The sequence below is a fragment of the Dasypus novemcinctus genome, chromosome X (assembly GCF_030445035.2).
Source record: "Dasypus novemcinctus isolate mDasNov1 chromosome X, mDasNov1.1.hap2, whole genome shotgun sequence".
In the NCBI taxonomy this organism is placed as follows: domain Eukaryota; kingdom Metazoa; phylum Chordata; class Mammalia; order Cingulata; family Dasypodidae; genus Dasypus; species Dasypus novemcinctus.
In genome coordinates, this window is record NC_080704.1 from 128,398,559 (window position 1) to 128,425,307 (window position 26,749).

The window sequence follows — 26,749 nt, forward strand, 5'->3', positions numbered from 1 at the left end:
CTCTGAAGAGACCAGATGGGGACCATGAAGCCTGCTCATTTATTTTAGCCATTTAACAGTGTTGATGGCTATCAGTCATGTACTTGTGACAAACATGGATTCCTTTCATTCAGTGATGTGTAGATTTCCTATCTGGACCTTTTGAAGTTTATATTCCTGAGTATGAGAATGAGTGGCAAACTCTCCTCTTTATGTCCTTTGGCATAACATGGCATAAATGTCATCAGAAAAAACTGGGGTGTTTGTATCTTTGAAGCATATTGTAAAAGAGGCATTACAATTATGTATTATGACAGTGGCATGCATGAGAGTACATATTAGAGGGATTATGTGAATGTTGAAAAATACCAAATTGCTAAATGAGATAAACCCTGGAGTTCACTTTCAATCTTTAGATTGTAGGACCATCAAAATGAGAGGCAGGGATTTACAGATAATTTTAAAAAAAAAAAGAATTAGCTTGGGAAGTGGATGTGGCTCAAGCAATTGGGCTCCTGCCTACCACACAGGAGGCCCCTGGTTCAGTTTCCAGTGCCTCCTAAAGAAGACAGTGAGCTGGTGCGATGGGGAGGTGCGGCAAGTTGACACAACAAGATGGCACAACAAGAGACACAAGAAGAAAAACGTAATGAGAAATACAACAAAGTAGGAAATGGAGGTGGCTCAAGTGATTAGGTGCCTCCCTCCCACATCAGAGGTCCTGGGGTTTGGTTCCCAGTGCCTCCTAAAGAAACATGGAATACAAACAGACACAGCAAGTGCAAACAACGAGGGGGTGGGGAGAAATAAATAAATTTTTAAAATCCTAAAAAAAAAAAGGATTAGCTTAAGTGGCTACACTCTGTCATTGTTTTAGCAACATCTAATAGATCCCCAATCTGGCAAGTAGAAGAAGGCTTTTGGCACTAGATTTTAGGTATCTTTCATCACTAATATATAGGCAAGTCCAACTCAGTGAATTAATCAAGACTGTTATGTGCAGTCATCCAGAGAAGCAGAAGCTGATGCTGACTCCCTTTCTTTCTGAGAAAGGAATTCTGGACTCAGAAAATATGCAGTCCAGCCAAATGAACATTGGTTCTGAGGGGGAGGGATCAAATCAGGGCTCTGACCTTGGTTTTTGATAAGTTTTCAAATAAGGCCTGATTCCCTGGGGGTGGAGTATGTCATACAGCCCCTACCAGTGGAATGATTCACCAAATCCAAAAGTCATGTGGGAGCCATCACGCATATCTCATCAAGTCCTGGGGGAGGAATTTAGTTCCTTGTCTGATAGAGGTATATTTGACTTGGCAATCATTCATAATCTGGGTTCCAGCTTTATTCATGGCAATTTAATAGTACTTTCTTTTAACTTTGACAGAGAATTCTTAAAATTATTTTTATCCCCCCCCATGGCCTCTTTTCTAAGTTATTTTATTATTCATGTGCCTAAAACATAAGGTTCAGATTTAAGTGCTAAAGTAGTTTTTTTTTTCTTAAAAAATTCCATTATAATTGAAAGTCTCTGTGTGATAAAATTCCTCAGCCCTCTAATGGGGGCAATATCTAATATAATAGGGAAACTGGGATTTTTCAATGATGACTGTAACTTAAGGTATTTGATCATACATTCTACCCTGGTGTCCTCAAAGGACAAATCAGCTTCAACAAGAATTGTCAGGAAACCTTGAGTCAGGGTGCCTCCTTCAGGGGCTTATAGGACTTGTTGCTTAGTAAAATTGTGAGGCTGCTGAAATTTGCATTTGGAGCTCTTCTGCCCCATTACCACTATCCTGGGGACTAGCCTTCAGCTTTACATGTTCAGAAACTTCATCTCCTCAACACGTTAAGAGTACATTCATCTTGTTGTATGTTCATCTCACTTTGCTATAAGACCTATAATGGTGAAGCGTTCTAGGAAGCCTCCTGTCAGCATAACAGGTGCGTTCCATCCCCGTAGGCAGAACCTGCAAGGGAAACCAGATTATGAGCAGGTTTCTCATATATAATTGGGAATTAGTTGTGAAGATGTACTTTGCTAAGAATAGATGGGGGACTCTTGGAGAGGCAAAGCTTTGCTGGTGGAACAGAAATATTCAGTTCATGTAACAAAATCACTTTCTCCTCTTTCCCTGCCAAGATTTGCCTCACAGACATTTCTTTTTCTGTGATCCCAGGACTGACCAACTCCCTAAGTGTTATCTTTCCATTCTGTGTATATGAAGTGATTTTTCACGGCTTTGCTATGGTTAATTGTTGATTTGCTAAACTGCCTCTCAGAGTACATGCTTATGTTCTGGTTTGGGGCTTGTCTCCCAGTTGCCCTCATACTCAGCCTGTAGCAGGCAGGTGAAATGACAGAACAGCTCCTCAGGGAGGTAGATAGAGGTAACCGTGACAAATCTTTCCCTTCGTGGCCATTAGCACATATATAAAAGGAAATGCTCGAGTCAGAAACTATTGCAAAAACAGGAAGCACTCTCCTTGGAGCTCTATTAAAGGCAGCTTTACTCTAAATTATTTGAACTCTGTCACCTTGGGAAATGTTCATTTCCTAAAGAACCTTTTAATCTTACTATTCTAAATCATAATAACCAGATTTGTGATTTATGTCTATATGCTGTCTATAACTTGGCTTTCTGTATTTCCATAAAACATACCTACTTTTCAGAATGGGTGTGATATACTCAGTGCATATAGCAATCCTTCAAGGTGGTGTGTGCATGTTGTGAGATAGTCAAAATATTCAAACAGTACAGAAAAGTGTTCAATGAAAGATCTCTTTTCAACCCTTAGGCCCCCTCCTTTACTTCCTCTCCCCAGAGGTGATAATGATTACTAGATTCTTAAAACAATTCTTTTTACTTTGATCTTACTGCAGCTGCTTGGATTTGAATTTTGAAAATCTTAGTGTGTTTCTTTAAAAATCACTTTTACACATTCGGTTTGCTAGCTTGGTAGGGTTATAGGTAAATTTTACAATGTTTATAAATTTTTAAATGAGGGAAATTTTCTTTTATCTCCATCAGAGTCTCTCAAAGGTAGCACTGCTGACATTTGGGGCAGGATGATTCTTTGTTGTGGGAGCTATCCTGGGCATTATAGGATGTTTAGCAACATCCCAGGCATCTACACACTGGATGCCATTAGCAACATCCCCCCCCTCCCCGAGTTATGACAACCAAATATGGCTCTAGGCATTACCACATGTCTCTAGGAAGTGGGTGTGAGTGAGGCAAAACCTACCCTAGTTGAGAATTACTGATCTATATCTTTATGAGTACTTACTTTAAACAAATTTAGACATATTAATGTTAATTATATAGGTGTGTTTCTGCATTTTTGCTACAGCAATGCCTCTTTTTATTTCCTAACTTTAGATAATTGCTCCAGAAACTCATCGTTCAAAAGAAGTACCCCTGAATGAGAGGATTTGTCTGCAGGTGGGGTCCCAGTGTAGCAGCAATGAAAGTGAGAAGCCTAGCATTTTGGTGGAAAAGTGCATCTCACCACCTGAAGGTAATAATGAAAACACTACCTCTTATGGTTAGAGAATAAATCCAAATTGTCCATGTGCTTATGTTCATTTTTCATGAATTCATTCAGGTCTCAAACATTTGCTAAGTCTAATAAATGCCATGTACTGTACTAAGTACTGGCAATTTAATGATAAGAGAATGTCCCTGCCTTCAAGGAGCTCACGGGACAACTTTAATAACAATGTCTGATAGTTATATAGCACTTAATAAATTGAAAAATTATACACACACATGCACTCATCTCCCTTAAATCATGCCTTACGAGTTTAGCTTGTGAAGTAAGCAAGACATTATTATTTTGATCCATTTTATGAAGAAGGAGGGAACTGAAGTGATTTACTTCTCATCACAAGTGACAGAAGTGAGACTAGCCCCAAGTGCTTTGGATTCTAGATCCAGTGCTTTAAAAAAAACCCAACATTGTCTTATTAATGTGTTAGTTTCCTTGGGCTGCTGTAACGAAGTACCACACACTGAGTGGCTTAAAACAACAGAAATTCATCCTATCACAGTTGTGGAGGCTAGAAGTCCAAAATCAAGGTGTCAGCAGGGTTGTGCTCTCTTTGAAGGCTCTAGGGAAGAATCCTTTCTTGCCCCTTCTAGCTTCCAGTGGTTGCTGACAATTCTTTGTGATCCTTGGCTGGTGGCAGCATAATACCGGTCTCTGCCTCTATCTTCACATGGTCATCTTCCCTCTGTATTTGTCTCTGTATCCAAATTTCTTTCTTCTTATAAGGGCGTCGGTCATATTGGATTTAGGGCCCACCCAAATTGGGTAAGATTTGATTTTAACTTGATTATATCCGTAAAAACCCTATTTGCAAATAAGGTTGCATTCACATGTTCTGGATGGATGTGGGTTTTGGGGAGGATGCTATTCAACCCAGTACAATGATAAAGAACAGAGCAACCAGAGCCCTGCTCTCTTAACTAAATCCCAGCTCTGCCAGCTACTAATTTTGTGACTTTGGGCAGATTACTTAACCGCTCTGTGCTCAATTTCTTCATCTATAAAATGGGGATGATAAGAGTACCTACCTCCCAGGATTGTTGAGAAGATTACGTAAAGTCAGTACATGTAAAGTGCTTAGAACAGTGCCTGGCAAAGTTGCTCCTCCTCGATTGTCCCGCCCCATCTCTCCAACCTCCATACTGTGCGCTCCAGATGATTCTTTCTACCTGCTTTGCACTAATATGAAGTAATAGTTGTAAAATTATAAAATACAGTACAGCTAGAAGTCCGGGAGCATGGTTTAAAACAGTTTACCTGCCCTGTTCTCATTCCTTTATAAGTTTAATAAATACTCTGAAAAAAAACTATTCTAGTACAATAAAATGCCTGCTGATGTCTCAGGGCAGTATGCTTTTAAGGATCATGATGAATGACAAGTGTGCATTTTATGCAGTGACAATTAATTTAGAGACATGATGCCTTAATTCAAAGTCTTTGTAAAGGTGGAGATTCCAAGTCATAAAGATTTTTGGGCTCTTCAGGTCACAACACAATAACCAACTACTTGAAGCTAAGTTATGCTTAACTTTCCCCACAATTATTTCAGGAGTATTTGTTTAATATTTTAAATTAGACATGTCAGTGTTAATCAGAAGACCAGAATGTAAATTATACTTCAATAATTTTTTTGAAAAAGACAAGTAGATAAAGAACCTATTTGTATTTCCATATTTCTTTAGAAATTCTGTAGTACTTGCCTATACTTGAAATATTACTTAACCATTATCCTCTCTCTCCAATTAGGGGTACAAGTGTTAGGATTCTCAGAGATAGCAAAAAAGTTTTCTTCATTTCAGGAGGTGAGAGGGAAAGTTGTGAACAAATTATATTAGGTTTTTCTCTCTCCTGGGTGCCTTTTGGCTAAACTGGGGTGACAGGTTAGGGATTAGCTTTCTGGTAAGGCAGCATGAAATATCCCCACAATCACCCAACTAGTGAGTTGACTAGTTTCTGTTACAAGGAAAGAATGGTCCTAAACTCTTGGCCTGGGTTTTCTAGGTGATCCTGAGTCTGCTGTGACTGAGCTGCAATGTGTATGTCACAACCTGAACTATATGAAATGTTCATGGCTCCCTGGGAAGAACACAAGTCCTGACACTAACTATACTCTCTACTATTGGTGAGTATGTACAGTAGATTTACAGGGGAAGAACAGTATGCTTGAGTCAGAAGCTTTTGGATCCAACCTAGTTTAAAAAAAAAAAAAGCAACCTCTTCTTTTCTGCAAATTGCCCAAGATTATGGAAATTATGGAAGTCAGTGGAAAATGTACCTGCTTTTGGTGTCTACTTTAAAACAAACTTCTTATTTTGAAATAATTATAGATTTACAGGAAGTTATGTTTTGTTTTGTTTTTTTAAGTACTGGGGGCCGGAGATTGAACCTTATGTGTGGGAAGCCGGCATACAACCACTGAGCCACTTTGGTTTCTCTGAACTGGCTCGCTCATTTGTTTTTTTTTTTTGTTTTTGTTTTTGTTTTTTTTTTTTAACAGGTTCAGACAATATAATTTAGACTGTAGCAGAAAAAAATATATATCTCAGAAACAGTAAGGTACATTATTAGGGAATATGCAATATAGTGAAACGATTCGTGTATACTGGAAGTTCCATACAATTTTTAATCACAGATATCCATAACTTGCTGGGCATAGGGCATTTTAGAATCTGGACAGATTTGGAAAAGTGGATAATTTAAAGTCTGTAAAATTATGTATACCCAAGATCTGTTGTTATACAAGTTTCTTTTTTTTTTTTTTTTTTTAATTTTTTTATTTTTTATTGACTTTGTAATAATATTACATTAAAAATATATATGTGAGGTCCCATTCAACCCCACCCCCCCACCCCCCCTCTCCCCCCCCCCAACAACACTCGTTCCCATCATCATGACACATCCACTGGACTCGGTAAGTACATCTCTGGGCACCTCTGCACCTCATATACATTGGTTCACATCATGGCCCATACTCTCCTCTATTCCATCAAGTGGGCCCTGTGAGGATTTACAACGTCCGGTGATTACCTCTGAAGCACCATCCAGGGCAGCTCCACGTCCCGAAGACGCCTCCACCTCTCATCTCTTCCTGCCTTTCCCCACACCCTTTGTCCATTATGTCCACTTTTCCCAATCCAATGCCACCTCTTCTATGTGGACATTGGATTGGTTGTGTCCATTGCACCTCTACGTCAAGAGGAGGGTCAGATTCCACCTGGATGCTGGATGCAATCCTCCCATTTTCAGTTGTAATCACTCTAGGCTCCATGGTGTGGTGGTTGTCCTTCTTCAACTCCATCTTAGCTGAGTGTGGTAAGTCCAATAAATCAGATTGTAGGTGCTGGAGTCTGTTGTCGCTCATTTGTTTTGCCTGTTGTTTGTTTTGTTTTCTTCAGGAGGCACTGGGAACCAAACCTGGGACCTCCCATGTGGGAGGCAGGAGCTCACCTGCTTGAGCCAATCCACTTCCAACAAGAATTTTTTAAAAAATGTACAGGGAGGTCTCATGTGCCCTTTACTCATGTTCCCCCAACGTTAAAATGTTGCAATATCAAAACCAGAATATTGGCATTGGTAAAATCCACTGACCTTATTCAGATTTCACCAGTTTTACATTGCAATCGTGTGTGTGTGTGTGTGTAGTCTATACAATTTATCATATGTGTTGATATAGAATAGTTCCATCACCACAAGGATCCCTTGAGTTGCCCTTTTATAGCTGTACCCATCTTAATCCTACCATGTCCCTCCCCACTATAAGTCCCTAACCTCTGGCCACTACTAACCTGCTCTCCATCTCTATATTTGTCATATCTTGAATATTATCTTCTTTTTTTGCTTGTTGTTTTTATTTTTATTATTTTTTACACTTTTTAAATTAAAGTTAATAGATCACAAAGAATGTTACATTAAAAAACATAAAAAAAATAAAAAACATAAGAGGTTCCCATATATCCCACTCCCCACCCCCCACCCCATCATTTTTGTAAATTGTATTTTTTTGAAGATATATACATCACACAGAAAATGTTACATTAAAAAATGTAAGAGGTTCCTGTATACTCCCCCACCCCACTCCTCCCACATCAACAACCTCCTCCATCATTGTGGCACACACATCACACTCGGTGAACACATTTTGGAGCACTGCTGCACCACATAGATAGTAGTTTACCCTGTAGTTCCCACTCTCCCCCAGTCCATTCAGTAGGCTATGGCAGGATATATAAAGTCCAGCATCTGACCCTGCAATATCATTTAGGACAACTCCAAGTCCCAAAAATGCCCCCACATCACATCTCTTCTTGCCTCTCCCTGCCCTCAGCAACTACTGTGGCCACTTTCTTCACTTCAGTACTATAATTTCTTCTTTTTTTCATTCAGCATAATTCCCTTGAGATTCATCTAGGTTGTTGCATGTATCAGTAGTTCGTTCCTTTCTATTGTTGAGTAGTATTCCATGGTATGGATGCACCACAGTTTATTTGTCCATTTAACTCCTTGAAGGATATTGCAGTTATTTCCAGTTTTGGGCTATTGTGACTAAAACTTCTATAAATATTCATGCATGGAGTTTGTGTGAATATGTTTTCATTTTTCTGAGATACATACTGAAGAATGCAATTGTTGGGTCATGGTAATTGCATGTTTAGTTTTATAAGAAATTGCCAAACTAGTTTCTAGAGTGGCTGTATCATTTTGTATTCCCACTAGCAATACATGATTGATTAGTATCTAATTTTAAAAAGAAAAATTATATAATGTTCAGGGTCAAAAAGTAGTTTAGCTCCCCACAAAATAATTTGTATTTGATATTTGTGACTTTATCTACAAAATTTATTATTTTCCAAATTAATATTTTGATTATTTCCTTTCGTTTAAAGCCAGAATTATTAGCAATAGGGAAGAAAGGACCAAGCTAATCAATTCATTTCAGTAAACCTTTCTTTAGCCCACATTGTTGGTAAAGCAGGGACTGGGCAGCAGAAAGGAGAAACATGTCTCTTCCCTCTAAAAGCTGACAATGTAGAGGAAGAGAGAGCCCCAACACAGTTACCTATATATAAAAATAAGACATTGTATGATGAAGGCTGTTAAAGAGGTGCACACAAACTCTTGTGGGGTGGGGGTTGGGATGGTGATGGGGGAGGATAGGAGGCTTTGGTGAAGGGGGGCAGTCGAGAGTCTGCACAGACTGGGGAATTTCTTGGGGGCTGGCCTCTGGGGAAAAGCGTTCTGAGGACTGGGGATATTTAGTCAATATGAAACCAGGGTGGGGAAGGGGGAGATATAGTATTGGCAATCTGTTCTCCACATGGCCTTGTCCCTGTTGCTGTCCTTTGTTGAAACTGCATCTGAGAGAATGACCTAATGGTGCTTCTCAAACTGAGGTATGGAGTGCTGTGTCCAGGACTCTTCTGAAGCTACAGAATAAACATGGCCTTTTATCCTGGAGTGACTGAATGTGCATGTCACTCCATGCACTTATGAGTGCATGATGACTTGATGTTTTGGGGATATTAAAACACACATGGCTATCATGGAATGGAATGTAAACATCATGAAAATTTGAACTGAAACCTCTGAGGTTGGGGATTCACATTCACATTCCTCCCCTATTGAGAAGCACTAAAGGAGAAGCCAGAGGACGCTAAGATGGTGTGATTCAGTCTGTAAGGTTTTTTTTCCCCTGATGTGAATAATTCTCATTTGAGGTTTTATAGTTTCACTTGCCCATTCTTGATAACCTGTTGTTTTTCCTTTGCTTAAAATTCTCCAATGGACCCCCTGGTGGCTTCAGGATAAAGTCCAAACTCTTCAGCATAACAGACAAAGCCCTTTATGATCTGGCCCCTGTCAACCTCTTTACTCTCAGTCATATCACCATCCACGTGCTGCCACCCCTCTTTCACCCTAACCTTCGGTCCACACTGAACTTTTTTCAGTTCCTCCAACTCATTCTTCAAACACTCTTAAAACAGAGCGATGGAAGCTGCATCCCCCCTGTAGCCCATGTCTTGCCTCTTATTTGTTTTCTTACCTCAACTCAGACATCACTTCCTCTTTAGAAAGCTCCTTGACCTCTCAAGTCTAGATACGTGCCCCTTCACCATGTCCCATGGAAACTTGAACTTCCCTGTGTCACAGGGGAACACAGTTCTCCCCCGTGTGTTGACATTTCCTGTTTATTTGGTGGTAGCCTTTACCAGGCTGTGATCTCTTATAAGAGCAGGGCCTGTGTTTTGTTTGACCTAAGTGCCTGATACATGGTAGGTATTTCATAAATAAGTTTTAAATGTTTGGTAGGAGCCAAAGTTAGAGAACATTGGGGTAGGGGTGAGGATAAAAGCAGTATAAGCAACTCAGGAGCATTATAGTTCAGGAATAAAAAGACAGAAGGATTGAATAGATTTGACTTCTAGAAGAATTGCTGGTGGAGGGGCCAGAAAACCAAGCCTTAAAAAGAGTAGTATGGATCTGTTGACATCACAGTGAGGTTAGGGAGAGCTGTTACTACAGACTTTCATGATGTCTTATAAGTTGCTAGCATTCCTGTGTTTGTCATGCTTTTTAAACCTTATCACTTTCCCTGGAGTCATTATTGGTAAGAGCACTGGGAGGAAGTTCTACTTGACCAAGATGGCAGTGTAAGATGCTCCAAGGTGCTGTTCTTCCATAGAATCTTTGAATAACTAGCAAAAACTAGCAGAGTCATCTTCCTCAAAACACTGGAAAACAAAAGGTCATGGTAAGTGGGTAAGGGGTGAATCAAGAAAATGAAGCTTTATAAATGGTAGATGCATGAAGCAGATGAGGCTCAAGCAGTTGGGCACCTGCCTACCACATAGTGCCTCCTAAAGAAGACAAGCAAGACAGCAAGCTGATGTGACAGGCTGGTGTGCAAACTGATGCAACAAGATAATGCAACAAAGAGACACAATGAGAGACACAACAAGTGGGAAGCAGAGGTGGCTCAAGCCAATGGGTGCCTCCCTCCCAAATGGGAGGTCCTGGGTTTGGTTTCCAGTGCCTCCTAAAAAGAAGACTGAGCACACAGTGAATGGACACAGAGAGCTGACAGTGAGTGCAGACAACAATGGGAGGAGGGAAATATATAAGTAAAATAAATCTTTTTAAAAAATGGTAGAAGGGGAGCAGATGTAGCTCAAGTGGTTGAATGCCTGCTTCCCATATATATGAGGTCCCAGGTTTGGTCCCTAGTAGCTCCTAAAAGCAAATAAACAAACAAACAAAAAACCCAACTCTGGGCGGCGGACTTGGCCCAGTGGTTAGGGCATCCGTCTACCACATGGGAGGTCCGCGGTTCAAACCCCGGGCCTCCTTGACCCTTGTAGAGCTGGCCCATGCACAGTGCTGATGCGCGCAGGGAGTGCTCTGTTACGCAGGGGTGTCCCCGAGTAGGGGAGCTCCACACGCAAGGAGTGCTCCCCATAGGGAGAGCCGCCCAGTGCAAAAGAAAGTGCAGCCTGCCCAGGAATGGCACCATACACATGGAGAGCTGACACAACAAAATGACGCGCAAAAAAGAAGCACAGATTCCCGTGCCGCTGACAACAACAGAAGCAGACAAAGAAGAAGGTGCAGCGGATGGACACAGAGAACAGACAACCGGGGTTGAGAGGGGAAGGGGAGAAAAAAAACAAACCAACTCTCATTGGGGAGTGGATGTAGATCAGTGGTTGAGTGCCTGCTTCCCATGTGGGAGGTCCTGGGTTCAATCCCTAGGACCTCCTAAAAAAAATGGTAGGAGAAGCTCATGGTTCCCTTGCTGGTCCTTCTACCATCCTTCCCTGGCTTGGCGCAAGCCTGTGTTCCCATTGTGGGTCTGTGGGTCTGTTCTGGAAGGAGCAGAGTAACCCCTCTGCACATACAGAGGTGTTGGTATGGTGGTGCCAATTCATCAGTGGCAGCCTGAAAGACTGAACCAGGGAATTTGATTTGGGCTTGCCCTCTCAGAATTTGCTCTGAATGCAAAAGCAGCTTGCAGACAGCTAAAGTAGTGTAAGAAACAATTAAGTCACAGTATCCTGGGGCAAAGGATTACCTGCTTAAAGAAATATAGCAGAGCACCTGGAAAGGAGGAGGGGGACAAATACACACTAGTAATGAAAAATCTGAAGAGGAAACCAAGAAAAAAATTCCATCTGCAATAACAACTGAATGAATCAAACATTTAGGGATAAATTTATCCAAGAATGTAAAGGACTTCTACACAGAAAATTGCAAATAAAGGAAATCAAAGAAGACCTAAATAAATGGATTGGAAATGCTCATGGATTGGAAGACTAAATATGGTTAAGATGTCAATTATACCCACAGTGACTTATAGATTTAACAACAACCCCAATCAAAATTCCTTAACAGCTTTCTTTGCAGAAGAAAAGCCAATCATCAGATTTATGTGGAAGGATAAAGAGCCTGAATAGCTAAAACCGTCTTTAAAAGAACAACGTTGGAGGACTTACTTCCCAATTTTAAATATTATTATAAAGCTGTAGTAATCAAAGCAGCATGGTAATGGCACAAGTACAGACATATAAACTAATGGAATTGTTTAGGACCTTGTGTTGGGCAATGGTTTCCTAGACTTTACACCAAAAGCGTGAGCAGCAAAAGAAAAAAAAAAACAAATGGATCTTCATCAAAATTAAAAACTTGTGCATCAAAGGACTTTATCGTGAAAGTAAAAAGACAACTTCAAGAATGGGAGAAAATAATTTGGAAACCACATATCTAAGGATTTAATATCCAGAATATATAAAGAACTCCTATATTTCAACAACAAAAGGACAACCCATTTAAAAAATGAGCAAAAGTTTAAATAGACATTTCTCCAGTGAAGATACATAAATGTCCAAATGCACAGAGAAAGATGCTTGACATCAAATCAAAAACCACAGTGAGAGCAAAGTGTTGGTGGTGGTGTGATGTATGTGACCCTGTATGATGTTATGCATGTTTGTTTTCTAGGTTCACAACTTTTACTATACTTATTGTTTATGTATGTTTGTGTATGACTGATATACTTCAGTAAAATTTTATTTAAAAAAAAAACCAAAGTGAGATACCATTTCACACCCACTAGGATGACTACTATTACAAAAATAGAAAATGACTAGAGTTGGAGAGGATGTGGAGAAATAATAGGAATACTCATTCATTGCTAGTAAGTGTGTAAATTGGGGCAGCTGCTGGGGAAAACAGTTCAGCGGTTCCTCAGAAAGTTAAGTATAAAATTACAATATGACCCAGCAATCCCACTTCTACGTATATACCCCCCAAAATTGAAAGCAGGAACTCAAACAGATATTTGCACATCTGTGTTCATAGCAGCATAATTCACAATTGCCAAAAGATGGAAGCAACCCAAGTGTCCATCAGTAGCTGAATGGATAAACAAAATGTGGTATATATTAATACATACAATGGAATATTAGTTGTAAAAAGGAATGAAGTTCTGATACATGCAACGACATGGATGAACCTTGAAGACATCATATTGAGTGAAATAAGCTAGACACAAAAGGACAAATACCATCTTACCTCACTGATATGAGATTATTAGAATAAGTATATTCATAGAGTCTGAAACTAGAATATATTTTACCAGAGGCCAGGGTGTGGGAAAGGAATGGGTAATTAATGCTTAATTGGTACAGAGTTTCTTTTTCTAGTGATGAAAAAGTGTTGGTAATGGATGGTACACCACTGAATTATATATTTGAATGTGGTTAAAAGGGGGAAATTTTAGGGTGTATGTATATGTTATTAGAATAAAGTAAAAAAACCACATAGGACTGTTGAACACAGTCAGTAAACCATAATGTAACCTATAGACTATAATAGTGTATGTATTAAATATTGTTTCATTTATAGTAATAAAGGTGACTCATGCAAATTGTTAATTAGGACAATTCTGTGTGTGTGGGTGGTATACATGGGAGCTCTATTTTCTACATGATTTTTCTGTAAAGCTACAACTTCTCTATTTTAAAAAGTTTAAAAAAATCAAAAGCACAGGAAAAACATTCAAATAATGTGTGTTCATCTAAGGGGCAAGAAAGGAAGGGAAGAAGTCTTTAGACTGCATCTTATTCCAGTGCAGGAAAGTAACCCAGGTATAAGAATCATGGTGGTACTGGAGGTAAATGGTAGTCTAGTCCTTGGGGTTCTTAACAAGACAAAAATAGGGAGTTTTTACTTGGGGCATATACTAGCACAAACCAAGTATTAATACAGATTGCAAAGAGAGTACCCCTCTGAGTGACTGAATTACAAGAAATCGAACCAACCAATTTGAAAATGTTGGTTCCTCTAGGCTGAGGCACCCACTTGCCAAAGTTGACAGCGGTCAGTGCTTGGGACCAACTTGAAGCCTTCAGGCAATGCCTTTGTGTAGGGTACAATTGGTAAAATCATTGGTGGTGACTCAAGACGGAATTCCAAGAGAGCGATAGTTCTCTGGCACTCAAGGGGGGCAGGTATCAGGGATCCCTACTTCTTGTCATACACATTCCCTGAGTTGATCATTGGTATGGGCTCTTTCCGTAGTATGGACCTGTATTATCCAATACATGTGGCTGTTATGTTTCAATTTAGGTTAATTTAAAATTATCTAATTAAAACTTATTTTATGTAATGTGTCTGGAGCCATGCCTAACTGCTAATATGTAGAGCGTAAGTACTCAATATGTGATAGCACCATTAACGTTTTTTATTATTCAGTCCCACTCCTTTGCAGATGTAGACCTCTTCCCTCACCTCACAGTCAGCCCCTAGCCCAAAACTCCTCTTCTCCTACTGTGTTCTGAGTTGCCTTCCCCTCCTCTCCATCAAAATCACAAAAGAAAGGGAGGGGAGAGGCAGAGCTTATTATCTAGCACCCTGAATTGGTTTAGGGATCTGGGTAAAGCACTTCAAACAAACTGCAGGAGACTATTCCCCCTAATCCCCAACCAGAAAATGTGAAAAATTTTTTTCATTTTAAAAACAATTTATTCATGTATATCATTCATACATGAATGTACATAAACAATAAGTGTGTAGTAAAAGTTGTGAATTTAGAAAACAAATGTGCATAACATCATACAGGGCTCCCATACATCACCCTACCACAAATACCTTGCATTGTTGTGAAACATTTGTAACAACTTATGAAAGCATCATCAAAGTATTACTACTATTTCCATATCTTACATTTGGTTATTTTCCCCCAACCCACCCTACTATTTTTTTGTTCACAAGCAATATAATTTATCTAAAGTATATAATCAGTAGCATTTGGTATAATCACCTAGTTTCATATCCATCACTTCAATCAATATTAGAGCAATTCATTACTCCAAAAAAAAAAAAAGAAACAATAAAAACCAAACCACTGTTATACCCATATGGTAGCACAACTAATTACAAATCCTATGATGTGCTTTCATCGTTTCTATTCATTTCTAAACATTTACAAACAACTTCTTGCCAATTCTGTACAAATTAAACTCAGCTTTCCATTCTCTAACCACATTTTTTTCCCTGGTAACATATATTCTAGCTATTAACTCCATGAGTTTGCACATTATATTTAGTTTATACTAGTGAAATCATACAATATTTGTCCTTTTGTGCCTGGCTTGCTTCACTCAACATAATGTTCTCCAGGTTCATCCACATTGTCATATGCTTCACGACTTCATTTCTTCTTATAGCTGAATAATAATCCATTATGAATATATATATATATACACACCACAGTTTGTTTATCCATTCATCATTTGATGGACGCCTGGGTTGTTTCCATCTTTTGGCAATTGTAAATAAATATAGCTGTGAGCATTGGTGTGCAGATGTCTGTTTGTGTCCCTGCTCTCAGTTCTTCTGGGTGTATACCTAGTAGTGGTATTGCCAGGTCACATGGTAGAACTATATCTCACTTCCTTAGGAGCTGCCAAACAAACTTCCATAGTGGCTGTACCATTCTACATTCCCACCAACAATGAATAAGCGTTCCTATCAGTAGCATCCTCTCCAACATTTGTAGTTTTCTGTTTTATTAATAGTGACCATTCTAGTAGGTTTGAAATGATATCTCATTGTAACTTTGATTTGCATTTCCCTAATAGCCAGTGATGGTGAATATTTTTTCATGTGTTTTTTTTCCCTATTTGTATTTCTTCTTTAGAAAAATGGCTACTCAGGTCTTTTGCATATTCTTTAAATTAGAGAAGTTGTGAGCTTAGAAAACAGTCATGCATAATGTGCAGAATTTCCATACATCACCCCTCCACCAAAAACTTACCTTGTTCTGGAACATTTGTTACAGATTATGAAAGAATATGGTCAGACTATTACCACTAACTATGGTCCATAGCGTACATTTGGCATATTTTTCCATACATTAAATAATACTATTTATTAATATTGTCCGTTTGTTATAGTTCATGAGAGAACACTTTTGTACTGTTAAGCACAGTGCATCTTCCACCACATGGTACACTGTTATACAGTCCCATGCCTTGTACATTCTATCCAAAGTATACTCATTGGCTCTCATTTTCATCACAGAGTTGTGCAGTCATCGCCCCAGTATACCTTTGAATGTTTTCCTTAGTCTGAAAGAAAAAATCCCATTCCCCCTCTTATTGACCCTTAGTGTTGATATAGTACCTTCTTTGACACTGATGCAAGAATACTGCAATGTTGTTGTTAACTATAGTCTATAAGTTACATTAATCGTATTTTCCCCATGCATCACTGTATTCTTACCACCTTGTAATAGTGACATATATTTGTCCTAGTTTATAGAAGAATATTCTTGTATTTGTACTATTAACTATAACCCTCCTAAAATATGGAATCATTTTGTAGTCCAAGGACAATTCCTGTTTCCCTGCAGGCATAGTTGGCTTGAAAGTAGCTACAGACTATCCATGCCAATGAATTTTAGGGAAATTCTTACCATGTTAATCATCTCCACAGTTGGGGAAATAGTCTTTACTTTTTGTACTTTTTCCTTCTGTCTGTAATGATACTCTGTGGAGAAATTCACACTGTGAATTTAAATTGGAAGTGCCCAAATGCCTTCATTATTTTAGGTTATCAACTAATCTTTAACAAGAAGTCCAAAAATGGTGTATATTCAAAACCAGTATTTTCTACTCTTATTATTTCCAAATAACATTTTTAAAAAATTGTGTCTAGAGTCCATGAGAATATGTGAAATGCGCAGGATACTGAAATAAAAAAGGGAGCTAAAAGATTGTCCATTAGAGAAGTTCCTTTTTTAAAAAAAAAAAACTAAACTAATTTTCTACTTAGTATTGTTTACTTATATAACAAAAATGCCATAAATTTCTTCAGTTTCTGTTTCTGCCTCTGGGTGGAAAACGTTCCAGGCCTGTCTGATCTAGAAACAAATCATGATGATAACTTAATTTCTGAAAAATTGTTTTCATTCATGAACCACAAGGGACTGCAACTAGGAGAAGCTTGTGTACTATCTCTTTTGGGACAAAAGCATTTTCTATATTAAAGTAGTTCTTTGCACAGCCTTGGAAGGAGTAAACACATTATATCTGAGTTTTTAAAAGCTGATGTGCAGCAGAATCCTCTGGAGAATTGCTGTAAAATGATGATTCCTAGTCCCTGAATGAAACCTTCTAAATCAGATTCACTGGGAGAGAGTCTGAGGAATCCACATTTTCAGTTACTACAATTGATTCTGAGGCAACAGGTCAAGAGTTTGGGACTCTCTAGTTAGTTCATTTTTTAAATTGTCTTCCCTTTTTTTTTTGCAGAACCTTTGCACAACTCCCACCCTGACTGGTGATGTAAGGGTTGATGCTGTGTTTTCTGCCTCTTACTAAAAATCAGACTCTCTTGATAGTCTAGTCAAAAAGATGTAACAAACACTTTCTGTTTGCCTGCACTGTACTAGGTGCTGTAGATCATTGGGGAAGGTGTGTGTTGAGGTGAAATGGGAAGCAGTACTGTTTATGGAAGGCATTCAAAGCCCACGGTGGAGTTGGACACTTAGAAAGCCATTGTGTTCTGAAACATTGATCTGGCAGTGATTGGAAGGGACTGATAATCTAGATCAGCAAGGGCAATCTGGAGAAGGCATGAAGCTTGAAGCTATTAGGGCATGAAACAGGGTGTGGGCAATGGGAATATCACAGGAGAGAATTCAAGAAGCTTCTCAAGGGAAGAAATAACAGAGTTTGCTGATTAAGTATAAGAAAAGGCAAGAAAAAGATTTCAAAGTGTCTAATCTGGGAGCCCAGAGAATATGAGCTCTGACTGATCGATATGGGGAAGGTTGGAAGCAAAGCCAGTATGGCAGAGAAAAGGGAGCATGATATATTTTTACACTAAATTTGAGATGAGACTAGGACATTCAAATGGAGGAGTTAGACATCTGGGAGGTGTCACTTCAAGGTGAGAGGTCAGGACTAGGAAGCCCAAGTATAGAAATGATAATTGAGGAATGGGAGTGATGGACTGAAGTTGGGTGAATGAGTAAGTAAAAAATAGGGAAGAATATGCAAAGGGCTGAGGTCTGGATGTGAACTCCCTGGAAGAAAGAGGAGGGAAAGGAACAGGACAAGAAAACAAGGAAAAGGCAGGCAAGGGACCAGAGGAGAACCATGGATTCACTGGATGAGGCATTTTCAAGAAGCATGAAATATCTAATCCTGGCTTCATAACATCCTTTCTTATGCAGAAGAGGACAGAAAGTCAGGATTTTTATAATTTTCATAGCTATTGAAAATACCAATGTGCATCAAAAAGGAATATTCTTTCCTTCCTAGAGTATGAAATGGCATTACATTATAAAATAGGGTTTAAAAAAAGCTATCTTACTTTAATGCAAATACTGCTTTTCATGGACATATTTAGTCATTAAAAAAACAAAACAAAAAAATGTCTGCCCTTGTTTTTCTTTTTTTCTTTTAATTGTGGTAACACATATACAACATGACTTTTCCCATTTTAACCACTTTACAAATATGCAATTTGTTCTTGTTTCTTGAGTACCATGTTAAAAATAATGCAGAAGATTCTCTTATTTTATATTGTAGGCACAGCAGTCTGGGAAAAATTCTTCAGTGTGAAAACATCTATAGAGAAGGTCAACACATTAGTTGTTCCTTTGATCTTAAAGTAAAGGATTCCAGTTTTGAACAACATAGTTTGCAAATAGTGGTCAGGGATGATAAAGGAAAAATTAAACCATCCTTCAAAATAGTGCCTTTAACTTCCCGAGGTAAGTTTTATAAGCCCTCTGTGATAGTGGATAAAAGTGTTATATTTTTTGAATAATTACTATAAATAATGAAGTATGATTTTGGTTTTACAATTTTCCTGACACAAAGAACTATTTTTGTATATACCTTTTTTTGAAACATCCTTTTAAAAGAAGTAAGCTTGGAAATTCTAACGTTGTGCACATGTGCCAGATGCTTTATTCCTGTTTTCTTATCCTGAGACTTAGAGCAGTTAGTTGAAGAACTGACATTGGAAACCAGCAGTCTGACTCTGGCATCTATTCTCCTTTCACTTATGCTACTTGAGAGGATGATGCCGCAGAATAAATATGATTATATATGCTTCCTGAATAATCTATCTCTTGGGTAGAAAAAGCTTAGATTAGAGGTGGTATAATCAGGAGTGCTTAATGCTCTGTATGGCACAGGTGCTTATCAATCAGAACAACCAGTGTAACAACCTTGGAATACCAGCTGGGTGTCTGTTTAGAAAGAGGGGGAGTGGATATAGCTCAGTGGTTGAGTGCCTGCTTCCCATATATGAGATCCTGGGTTCAACCTCCTAAAAAAAAAAAAGTAGAAAGAGCCCTCAAATTGAAAACAGAATTCCTGGTTGAGGTCCTAGTTCCTCCACTTTGAATGTGGCACATAAATTCTCTTTATGTGTTTCCATGTCTGTAAAATGGGGTACATACTTCTTTTTGAACTCAAAGGATTATGATAAGAGCCAAAGATATAAGATGTACAAAGAGCATTTGGTAACTCTCTAAAGCATGATACTATAAGCGTAAGGGTTTGCTTATTTGTTATACTATCCCAACAGAGATCTCATATTCCAGCTAAATGTTAACGCAGATGATTTATCAGCAAATCAGCATTAATTGACAAAGACTCTCAGGCCTGTGAGCAGAACGCTAGTGACTGCCCCTTCAGATGGTCATGGAAGTGGATTCTCATGGTAAACCAAAGGCAGCTTAGTTTGTAGGCCAGGGCAGTGAGATTGGGGTATCTTGCTAAGTGGGGTGAGCTAAAGCAAAGCCCTTCTTTTTTCCTCCCACATGCTTTTCAGACTGTCCTAGATGGACCTTTTAAAGCTCACCTTGGTGGTCTTCTTCCTGGTATTAATGGTGACATAAAGGGAGATACTTTTCAGCTAGAAGATGACATCTTCAGGTTGTTTTCTGTTAACTATACATTCTTTTCTGTTGCTGGATCTTAAGCATCACCATCTCTTGAAAAACCAGATTGACTAGGCTGATGATTTTGATTGTGGTCTTTGATTGACTCAAATGAGTGATAGCTTGGGGAGCATCATGCCTTCTTCTCCTCAAATGGAGGCACATCTGGACCTCAGCACTTCTTTTCTTCATTCTCTATGTTTTAACTAGATGTCCTGATTATACCCTTCCCCTTTTCTAACCAGACTCAGGTTACAGGTCATGTCATCTGCCAGACACCACAAAGATGTTCCTTAAATCCATTTCACAAGGCAATTTAAAAATAAACTTCCTCCATTAATTGTGGCTAATAAATTTTAAAACTGTATGTCTTTGCATGTAAGGCCATTAAAAGTGTAAGCCCTATTTTTTTTCCCACCACTATGTCAAATTGCTTATTTCTATGGCACTGATACAGCTGGAGGTACCCACGGAGACACCATACAGGGCTTCCTGCCTTCAAGTTTCTGTTCGTAGAGATAGGGCTGTCCACTTGTTCCTCTCCTTTCTGGAGGAAAACCCACTACAGGCCATTTACCCAAATAAACCTCTTAATGCATTTAATTACTATTTTTTTTTTTGACATTTGAGTTTCTTCTGAAGAAATGAAAAAAAAAAAGTGTTGGATACCCATCCCTCACCCCTGTCAACCGAAAAAGTCCCTGCAAAGAGGGTACTTCTGCTGCCTCTCTGACTTTATGAAATGTCAGCAGAACAGCATCAAGTCTTAACGTTGAGGGATGGCCTGGAGCGGACCTCAGAAACCTTTCAGGCAGAAGGTCCCTGTGTCTGGACATTTTTGAGGTGCCAGCCACATGGTTGGGAGAAGGCAGGGCCTGCTGCTGTGGCCTCCCAGAGTTGAGACCCACCTGGGATATGGGGTGACCACCTACAGTTTATCCAGGAAGTTGTCCAGGGCTGGGATGCCCACATTAACCCTGTTTTGATTTAACTTTGTGACCCTTCGTTATCCCTATCCATATATGTATCTCATCAAAATAAACTCTGGAAACTAATCTGAATGCTATTTCTGTCTTTCAGTGAAACCTGATCCTCCACATGTTAAATATCTTTCCTTCCAAAAGGGTGGCTTGTATGTGGAATGGGAGAATCCACAGAATTTTCCTAGCAGATGCTTATCTTATCAAGTAGAAGTCAATAACAGCGAAACTGAGAAACCTTTTATTTTCAATGTAAGTCTTTTGAGATAATTGTTTTTATTTGCATGTTTGTCTTTTCACCTTAATTTCTCACAGCAGAATAAATTGAAATATCCATAGAAATGTAGCTCTTAAGTTTGTTACCTAGTACTGATGATGATGATAATGAAACTTCTTGTCTTAAATAGAGTATGGTAATTTATTAAGTGTGTACTCTGTGCTGGCACTGTTTCATGTTTGGAGCTACAATGATAGTGACATATGATGAGCAAGATTTTTTTTCACGAATCTTGCATACTGGAAAGTAAGTATATAAATGAACAAGCTAATTTCAGAGAATAAGTACCATGAAGAAAATAAAATGGGCTGATGCACTAGAGAGAGAGTGGGAGGGCCTGAGGCATCTTTAGGGAAGGTAGTCATGTGAAGTGATGACATTTGAGAATGAGACCAGAATGATGAGAAAGAGCTATTCTTGTGAAGATCTGGGGGGTACAGAGAACAGCAAGTACAAAGACTTTGAAGCAGGAATGAGGTTGGCATGTTTGGGAAACAAAAAGGAGGCTGGTGTGGCCAAACTATAGTAGGAAAAGCTGTCCAAGCAGTAGGCAGGGAAGAGATCATGTACATGGTTGGAAGCTCTGGTCAGGCCATTCAGCTTTCTTGGAGTTTGCTGAAATTAAGGTAGTCAAATTTGAGTAGTCAGTGTTTGTTGGATTATATGTATTTATGCTATTCATAATCTAATGTGAAACATACTAATTAGGGGTCCCTATGAGGCATTGCAAAGAGTGAGACATTGCACAGAGTGAGACATAACCTCAGGGCATCAGTACCATTGTTATGCTTTAGAATAGAGGTCAAAAACTAGGGCCTCCTTCATTTTTGTTTGAACTACAAAGTGGGGTTTGGTTTATTAAATTTGAACTTTTTGCCCAGATTTTAAGTTGTGGTACCCAAAGAGTATAGTATCCATAAAGTGGCGCCTCAAGACTACTGGAACTGCTCCACTCATTTGCTACCTGCCTGGGCCCTGTGTGCAGTTGAGTTTTAGAGGCTAGAAATCCAGTGTTTTGTATTGGTTTTTACACGTGGACAAATTCCTTGTCCAGTTGCTTTAGCTCATTGTGTGAGTTTCCAAATGTTTACTAGAATAAGCCAGTGTTGATAGGCTGTATAACAGAGGGAGTGACCACGTCCACAGCTGAAGAGAGCTCTTCTGTGCATTTTCAGAGGAAACGTCTGATGAAATATAATAATCTTTATTAGTATCAGAAACCACAGTGTCCCTGTGCAATACCAAGAAGGGAAAAAGCAAAGGGCTACAAGTGGAGAGGGGGTTGATGTTTGGATTTACAACAAAGTGAGCTATCAGAAAGCTAAAATCTACTCAATTACTCCAGCTGTCTTAGTTTCCTAGGCTGCTCAAGCAAATGCCTGGAAAGGGGTCAACTTAAACAATGGGAATTTATTAGCTCACAGTTTGGAGGCCAAAAGAAAGTCTAAATCAAGGCGGCACTTTCTCCCCGAAGACTGCGGCATTCTGGGGCTGGCTGCTGGTGATCCTTGGTTCCTCTGTCCTATAGTGGTGGCCCCTGGTCTCTTCCTTCTCTTTCTAGTTCTGTCTCAGCTTCTTGCTTCCTGTGGCTTTCTCTCTCTGTCTGAATTTCATTTTGCTTATATAGGACTCCAGTAATAGTATTAACACACATCCTTATTGAAGTGGGTCACACCTTCCCACCTACTTGGGAAATGGACATGGCTCAACTGATAGAGCATCTGCCTACCATATGGAGGGTCCAGGGTTCAATACCCGTGTGATAAGCTGGCCCATGCGCAGTGCTGCCACACAAGGAGTGCCATGCCACATGAGGGCGCCCGCACGTAGGGGTGCCCCACATGCAAGAGGTGCGCCCCACAAGGAGAAAAAAGGGCAGCCCGCCCAGGAGTGGTGCCTCACACATGGAGAGCTGACGCAGTGAGATGACACAACAAAAAAGAGATGCTGTTTCCTGGTGCTGCCTGATAATGCAAGCGGACACAGAACACACAGCTAGTGGATACAGAGAGCAGACAATGGGGGGGGAGGGGACAGAAATAAATAAAATAAATCTTAAAAAAAAAAGATACCCAAATGAACAATTGAAAAAAAAAAAAGATCCTACTTAACAATGGGTTCATACCCATAGGACTGGATTAAATTTAAGAACATGATTTTCTGGGATACATATAGCTGCAAACCACCACACCAGCCTTTACTGTTCTCATTTCTCTGAAATCCTGAGACACATGCAGGTTGTATTACTCATTTTGGCACTGAGTTATATCCTGTTTAACCTGATCACATGTGTATGCCTTGTCTCTCCACTGACAACGTAAGGTCCTGTATGGAGGAGTCAGGTAGTATTATTTTGTGCTGTTCCTGCTACTAATAGAAGCTGACAGATATTGAGCAGTTACTTTATAGTAGGTATTTTGATAGACACTTTGTCTACATTATCTCATTTAATCCTCACAATAGCCCTATGGAGCTAGGTCCTGTTATTTTGTCCCATTTTACAGATAAGAACACTTAGTCTCAGAAGTTAAGATTAAGGTCACATTTCTAGTGAGTGGCAAAGTCAAGATTTAAGCAAAATTCTAACTCCAAAGCTTGTATTCATAACCACTGAGGGCTGCCTCATTATGTCCTCTTAATAATAATAGCCATTATTTACTGTGTGTTTATGATTTGCTGTGAAGATACTCTTCTAAATGCTTTCTTATATAATAGTTCATTTAATTCTTATAACAACCTGTAAAATAGGTACTATTTTAACCTTTTTTTTTTTGAGAAACTAAGGTTCAGAGAGGTAAAGTAAAAAGTCAGTGTTGCCTCCATATATTATACTTTGACCAAGAATACTTGATGTAGCCCTATGTTCATAATCATAGCTTAATAAATTTTTGTTGAATTGAGTTACCTTTTCTACAAACTTGTGAACTGACGAGAGAACACATACTATGGGAATTAGCTACCTAAATCAGAACTACAGTTGATTTGGAATTAACTCAGTGTTTATAACTTGGGTTAATGTTCTCTCTCCTAGCAGATGTTCACCAGCTGCTTCCTCCCTTAGAATGTCATCAGCTTTTTGTGTGCTCACTGATTTTGTTCTCTGCTGGCTAGACCCTTTTTTTCTTTTTGCAAGACTTTTTTAGGTATTATTTTGCCTGGTGTTCCAGTTAAGAGAGGGAAGTAGGCTGGGACATGAACTGGTGTTGTGGTCAGAGGTAGCTCATGGCAGAATCATAAAGTAAGGAATAAGTTCTTTAATCACCCCTCATCCCAGCAGACTACCCCCTTGGTGCTCTGTGCCCTTGCTTTCCTTCTCTCACAAAAGTATCTGAGCAGCTGATAAACTATACAAGGTGATTACATTTGAACAAGAGCCCAGAGCCTTAAATAAATAAACCCAATGATTTTCTGTCTTTGGAATTTATGTATATGGGAGATGGTCTAAGGGAAGAGGGCATCAGCTTGCAATTGGTCCTTCAGTGGTAGTTGGCAGTTGTGACTCCCCAACAGGCCTCTGGTTCCAAATGGTCAACAATGGTATACAGTAGCCCCCTGCAAGGCTTGTTCTCTGTCCCTGAATGAAATATTGATAGGATGGTGCTTCATCAATCAGTTGGTCTTTGAGCTCTTCACAAATGCTGGTAGAAACCATTCAGTGAATGACGCTGAATGCCAAAAATAGCTCCGTGGTCTGTGTTTCATCCCATGTTTAAACATCTCTTTGATAGCAGTTGAGTACTTAAACTAAGAGGAGTGGATGTGGCTCAAGCGGTTGACTGCCTGCTTCCCACATGGGAGGTCCTGGGTTCAGTTCCCAGTGCCTCCTAAAAACAAACGAAGAAACAAACAACAAGCAAATAAGCGAGAAAACCAACTAGGGGGGCTCATGTGGCTCGGTGGTTGACTGCTGGTCCTGGGTTCAATCGCCAGCCCCAGTACCTCAAAAATAAAATTAAGCAGAAGATTTTCATGTGTTGATTTTCTTACTCCAATTTTAAAATGTTTGCATTTAAAGAACTGATTATTCTCTTTGTATTAGATAGCAAGTGACTTACATTGTGTGGCAGAGAATTTCACATTATACTTTCTTTTCTCCAATCCAGTCATTCTTTGATATCTTACACTATCAACAAGGGAGACTAATCCTTTTTTTTTAAGTTATTGATAAATACACTATAGAAAAATTGCATGTAAGTGTATGTCTCAGTGATTTTTCACAAATGGCTTTCACAAACGATTTTTCACCTGTGTAACCAGCACCACAGAAGCCCCCTCATGACCCCTCCAAAGACTGTTTCCAGTCACTACCACTTGGCCTCTAATCCCATAGATTAGGTTTTTTTTACTCAATTGAACTTCATATAAATGGAATTATACAGAATGTACATTTTCATGTGTCTGGCTTCTTTTGGTCAAGACTGTGTTTATGACATTTACCCATATTGTTGCCTATAGTTATAACTGGTTCATTTTCGTGCACTTATTCCTTTGTTTGAATTTACCACATTTTATTCCTCGATTCTCCCATTGATAGACATTTGGATAGTTTCCAGTTTGGGGATTTTATGAATAGTGCTGTCATGAATATTTGCACTCTTGACTCTTGGTGTGTATGTGCATACATTTCTGTTGGGCATATATGTATGCCATTATGGGTCATAGGATTATATACGATCATCTTTGGTAGATAATAACAGTTTTCCAAAGTGCTTGTGCAAATTTACACTACTAACAGCAGAAAAAGAGTTCCAGATGCTTTACATCCTCATCAACACTTGATATTATCTGGTAGGTGTGTGTATTGGTTTCTTGTTGTTTTAAACTGTTTCTTCATGATGACAAATGAGGCTGAGCATTTTTTCATGTTTATTGGTAATTTCATATTCTCTTGTGAAGTGCCTGTTCAAGTCTTTTTGCCAGTTTTTCCATTGGGTTATTGGTCTTTTTTTTTTTTAAGATTTATTTATATTTATTTATTTCTCCCGACCCACTCTTTGGTTGCACTTGCTGTGTGTTCGTCCTCCTTGTTTCCTTGACACACTGGGAACCAAACCTGGGACCTCTGATGTGGGAGGGAGGTGCTTAACCGCTTGAGCCACCTCCGCTCCCTGCTTTGGTATGTCTCTCATTATGTTTTCCTCATGTCTCTTGTTGCGTCAGCTCTCCATACCTTCCCATTGTGCCAGCTCACTGTCTGCTTTAGGAGTCACTGGGAATCGAACTGGGGACCTCCCATGTGGTAGGTGGGAGCCCAGTTGCTTCAATCACATTCCCTTCCTGGCCTTTTTCTTTTTAATTTGTGGGTCATATGTATCATATGAAAGTATATATATATATCGTGTGTGTATATATACACATACATACATACTCACACACATATATACAAGTTCTTTATCAGAAATTGCAAATATCTTCTCCTCTGTACATTGCCTTTTTAAAAATAAATTCTGTAACTATATTTCATATGTTCAAGAAACTAGAAGAAAGGTGAAACGTTAAGTAGAG

General features: G+C 39.1%; 1 protein-coding gene across 2 annotated transcripts in view; it reads left to right on the top strand.

The window, feature by feature from the left end:
* Nucleotides 1-26,749, top strand: part of IL13RA1 (interleukin 13 receptor subunit alpha 1) — a 58,219-nt gene that overhangs the window by 12,828 nt on the left and 18,642 nt on the right. For both annotated transcript variants that reach the window (XM_071213200.1, XM_004458690.5), the window contains 4 exons: nt 3,363-3,501; nt 5,533-5,653; nt 18,624-18,808; nt 21,068-21,219. In XM_071213200.1, coding sequence (XP_071069301.1) covers nt 3,363-3,501; nt 5,533-5,653; nt 18,624-18,808; nt 21,068-21,219 — 597 coding nt within the window. The remainder of the gene's footprint in view (nt 1-3,362; nt 3,502-5,532; nt 5,654-18,623; nt 18,809-21,067; nt 21,220-26,749) is intronic.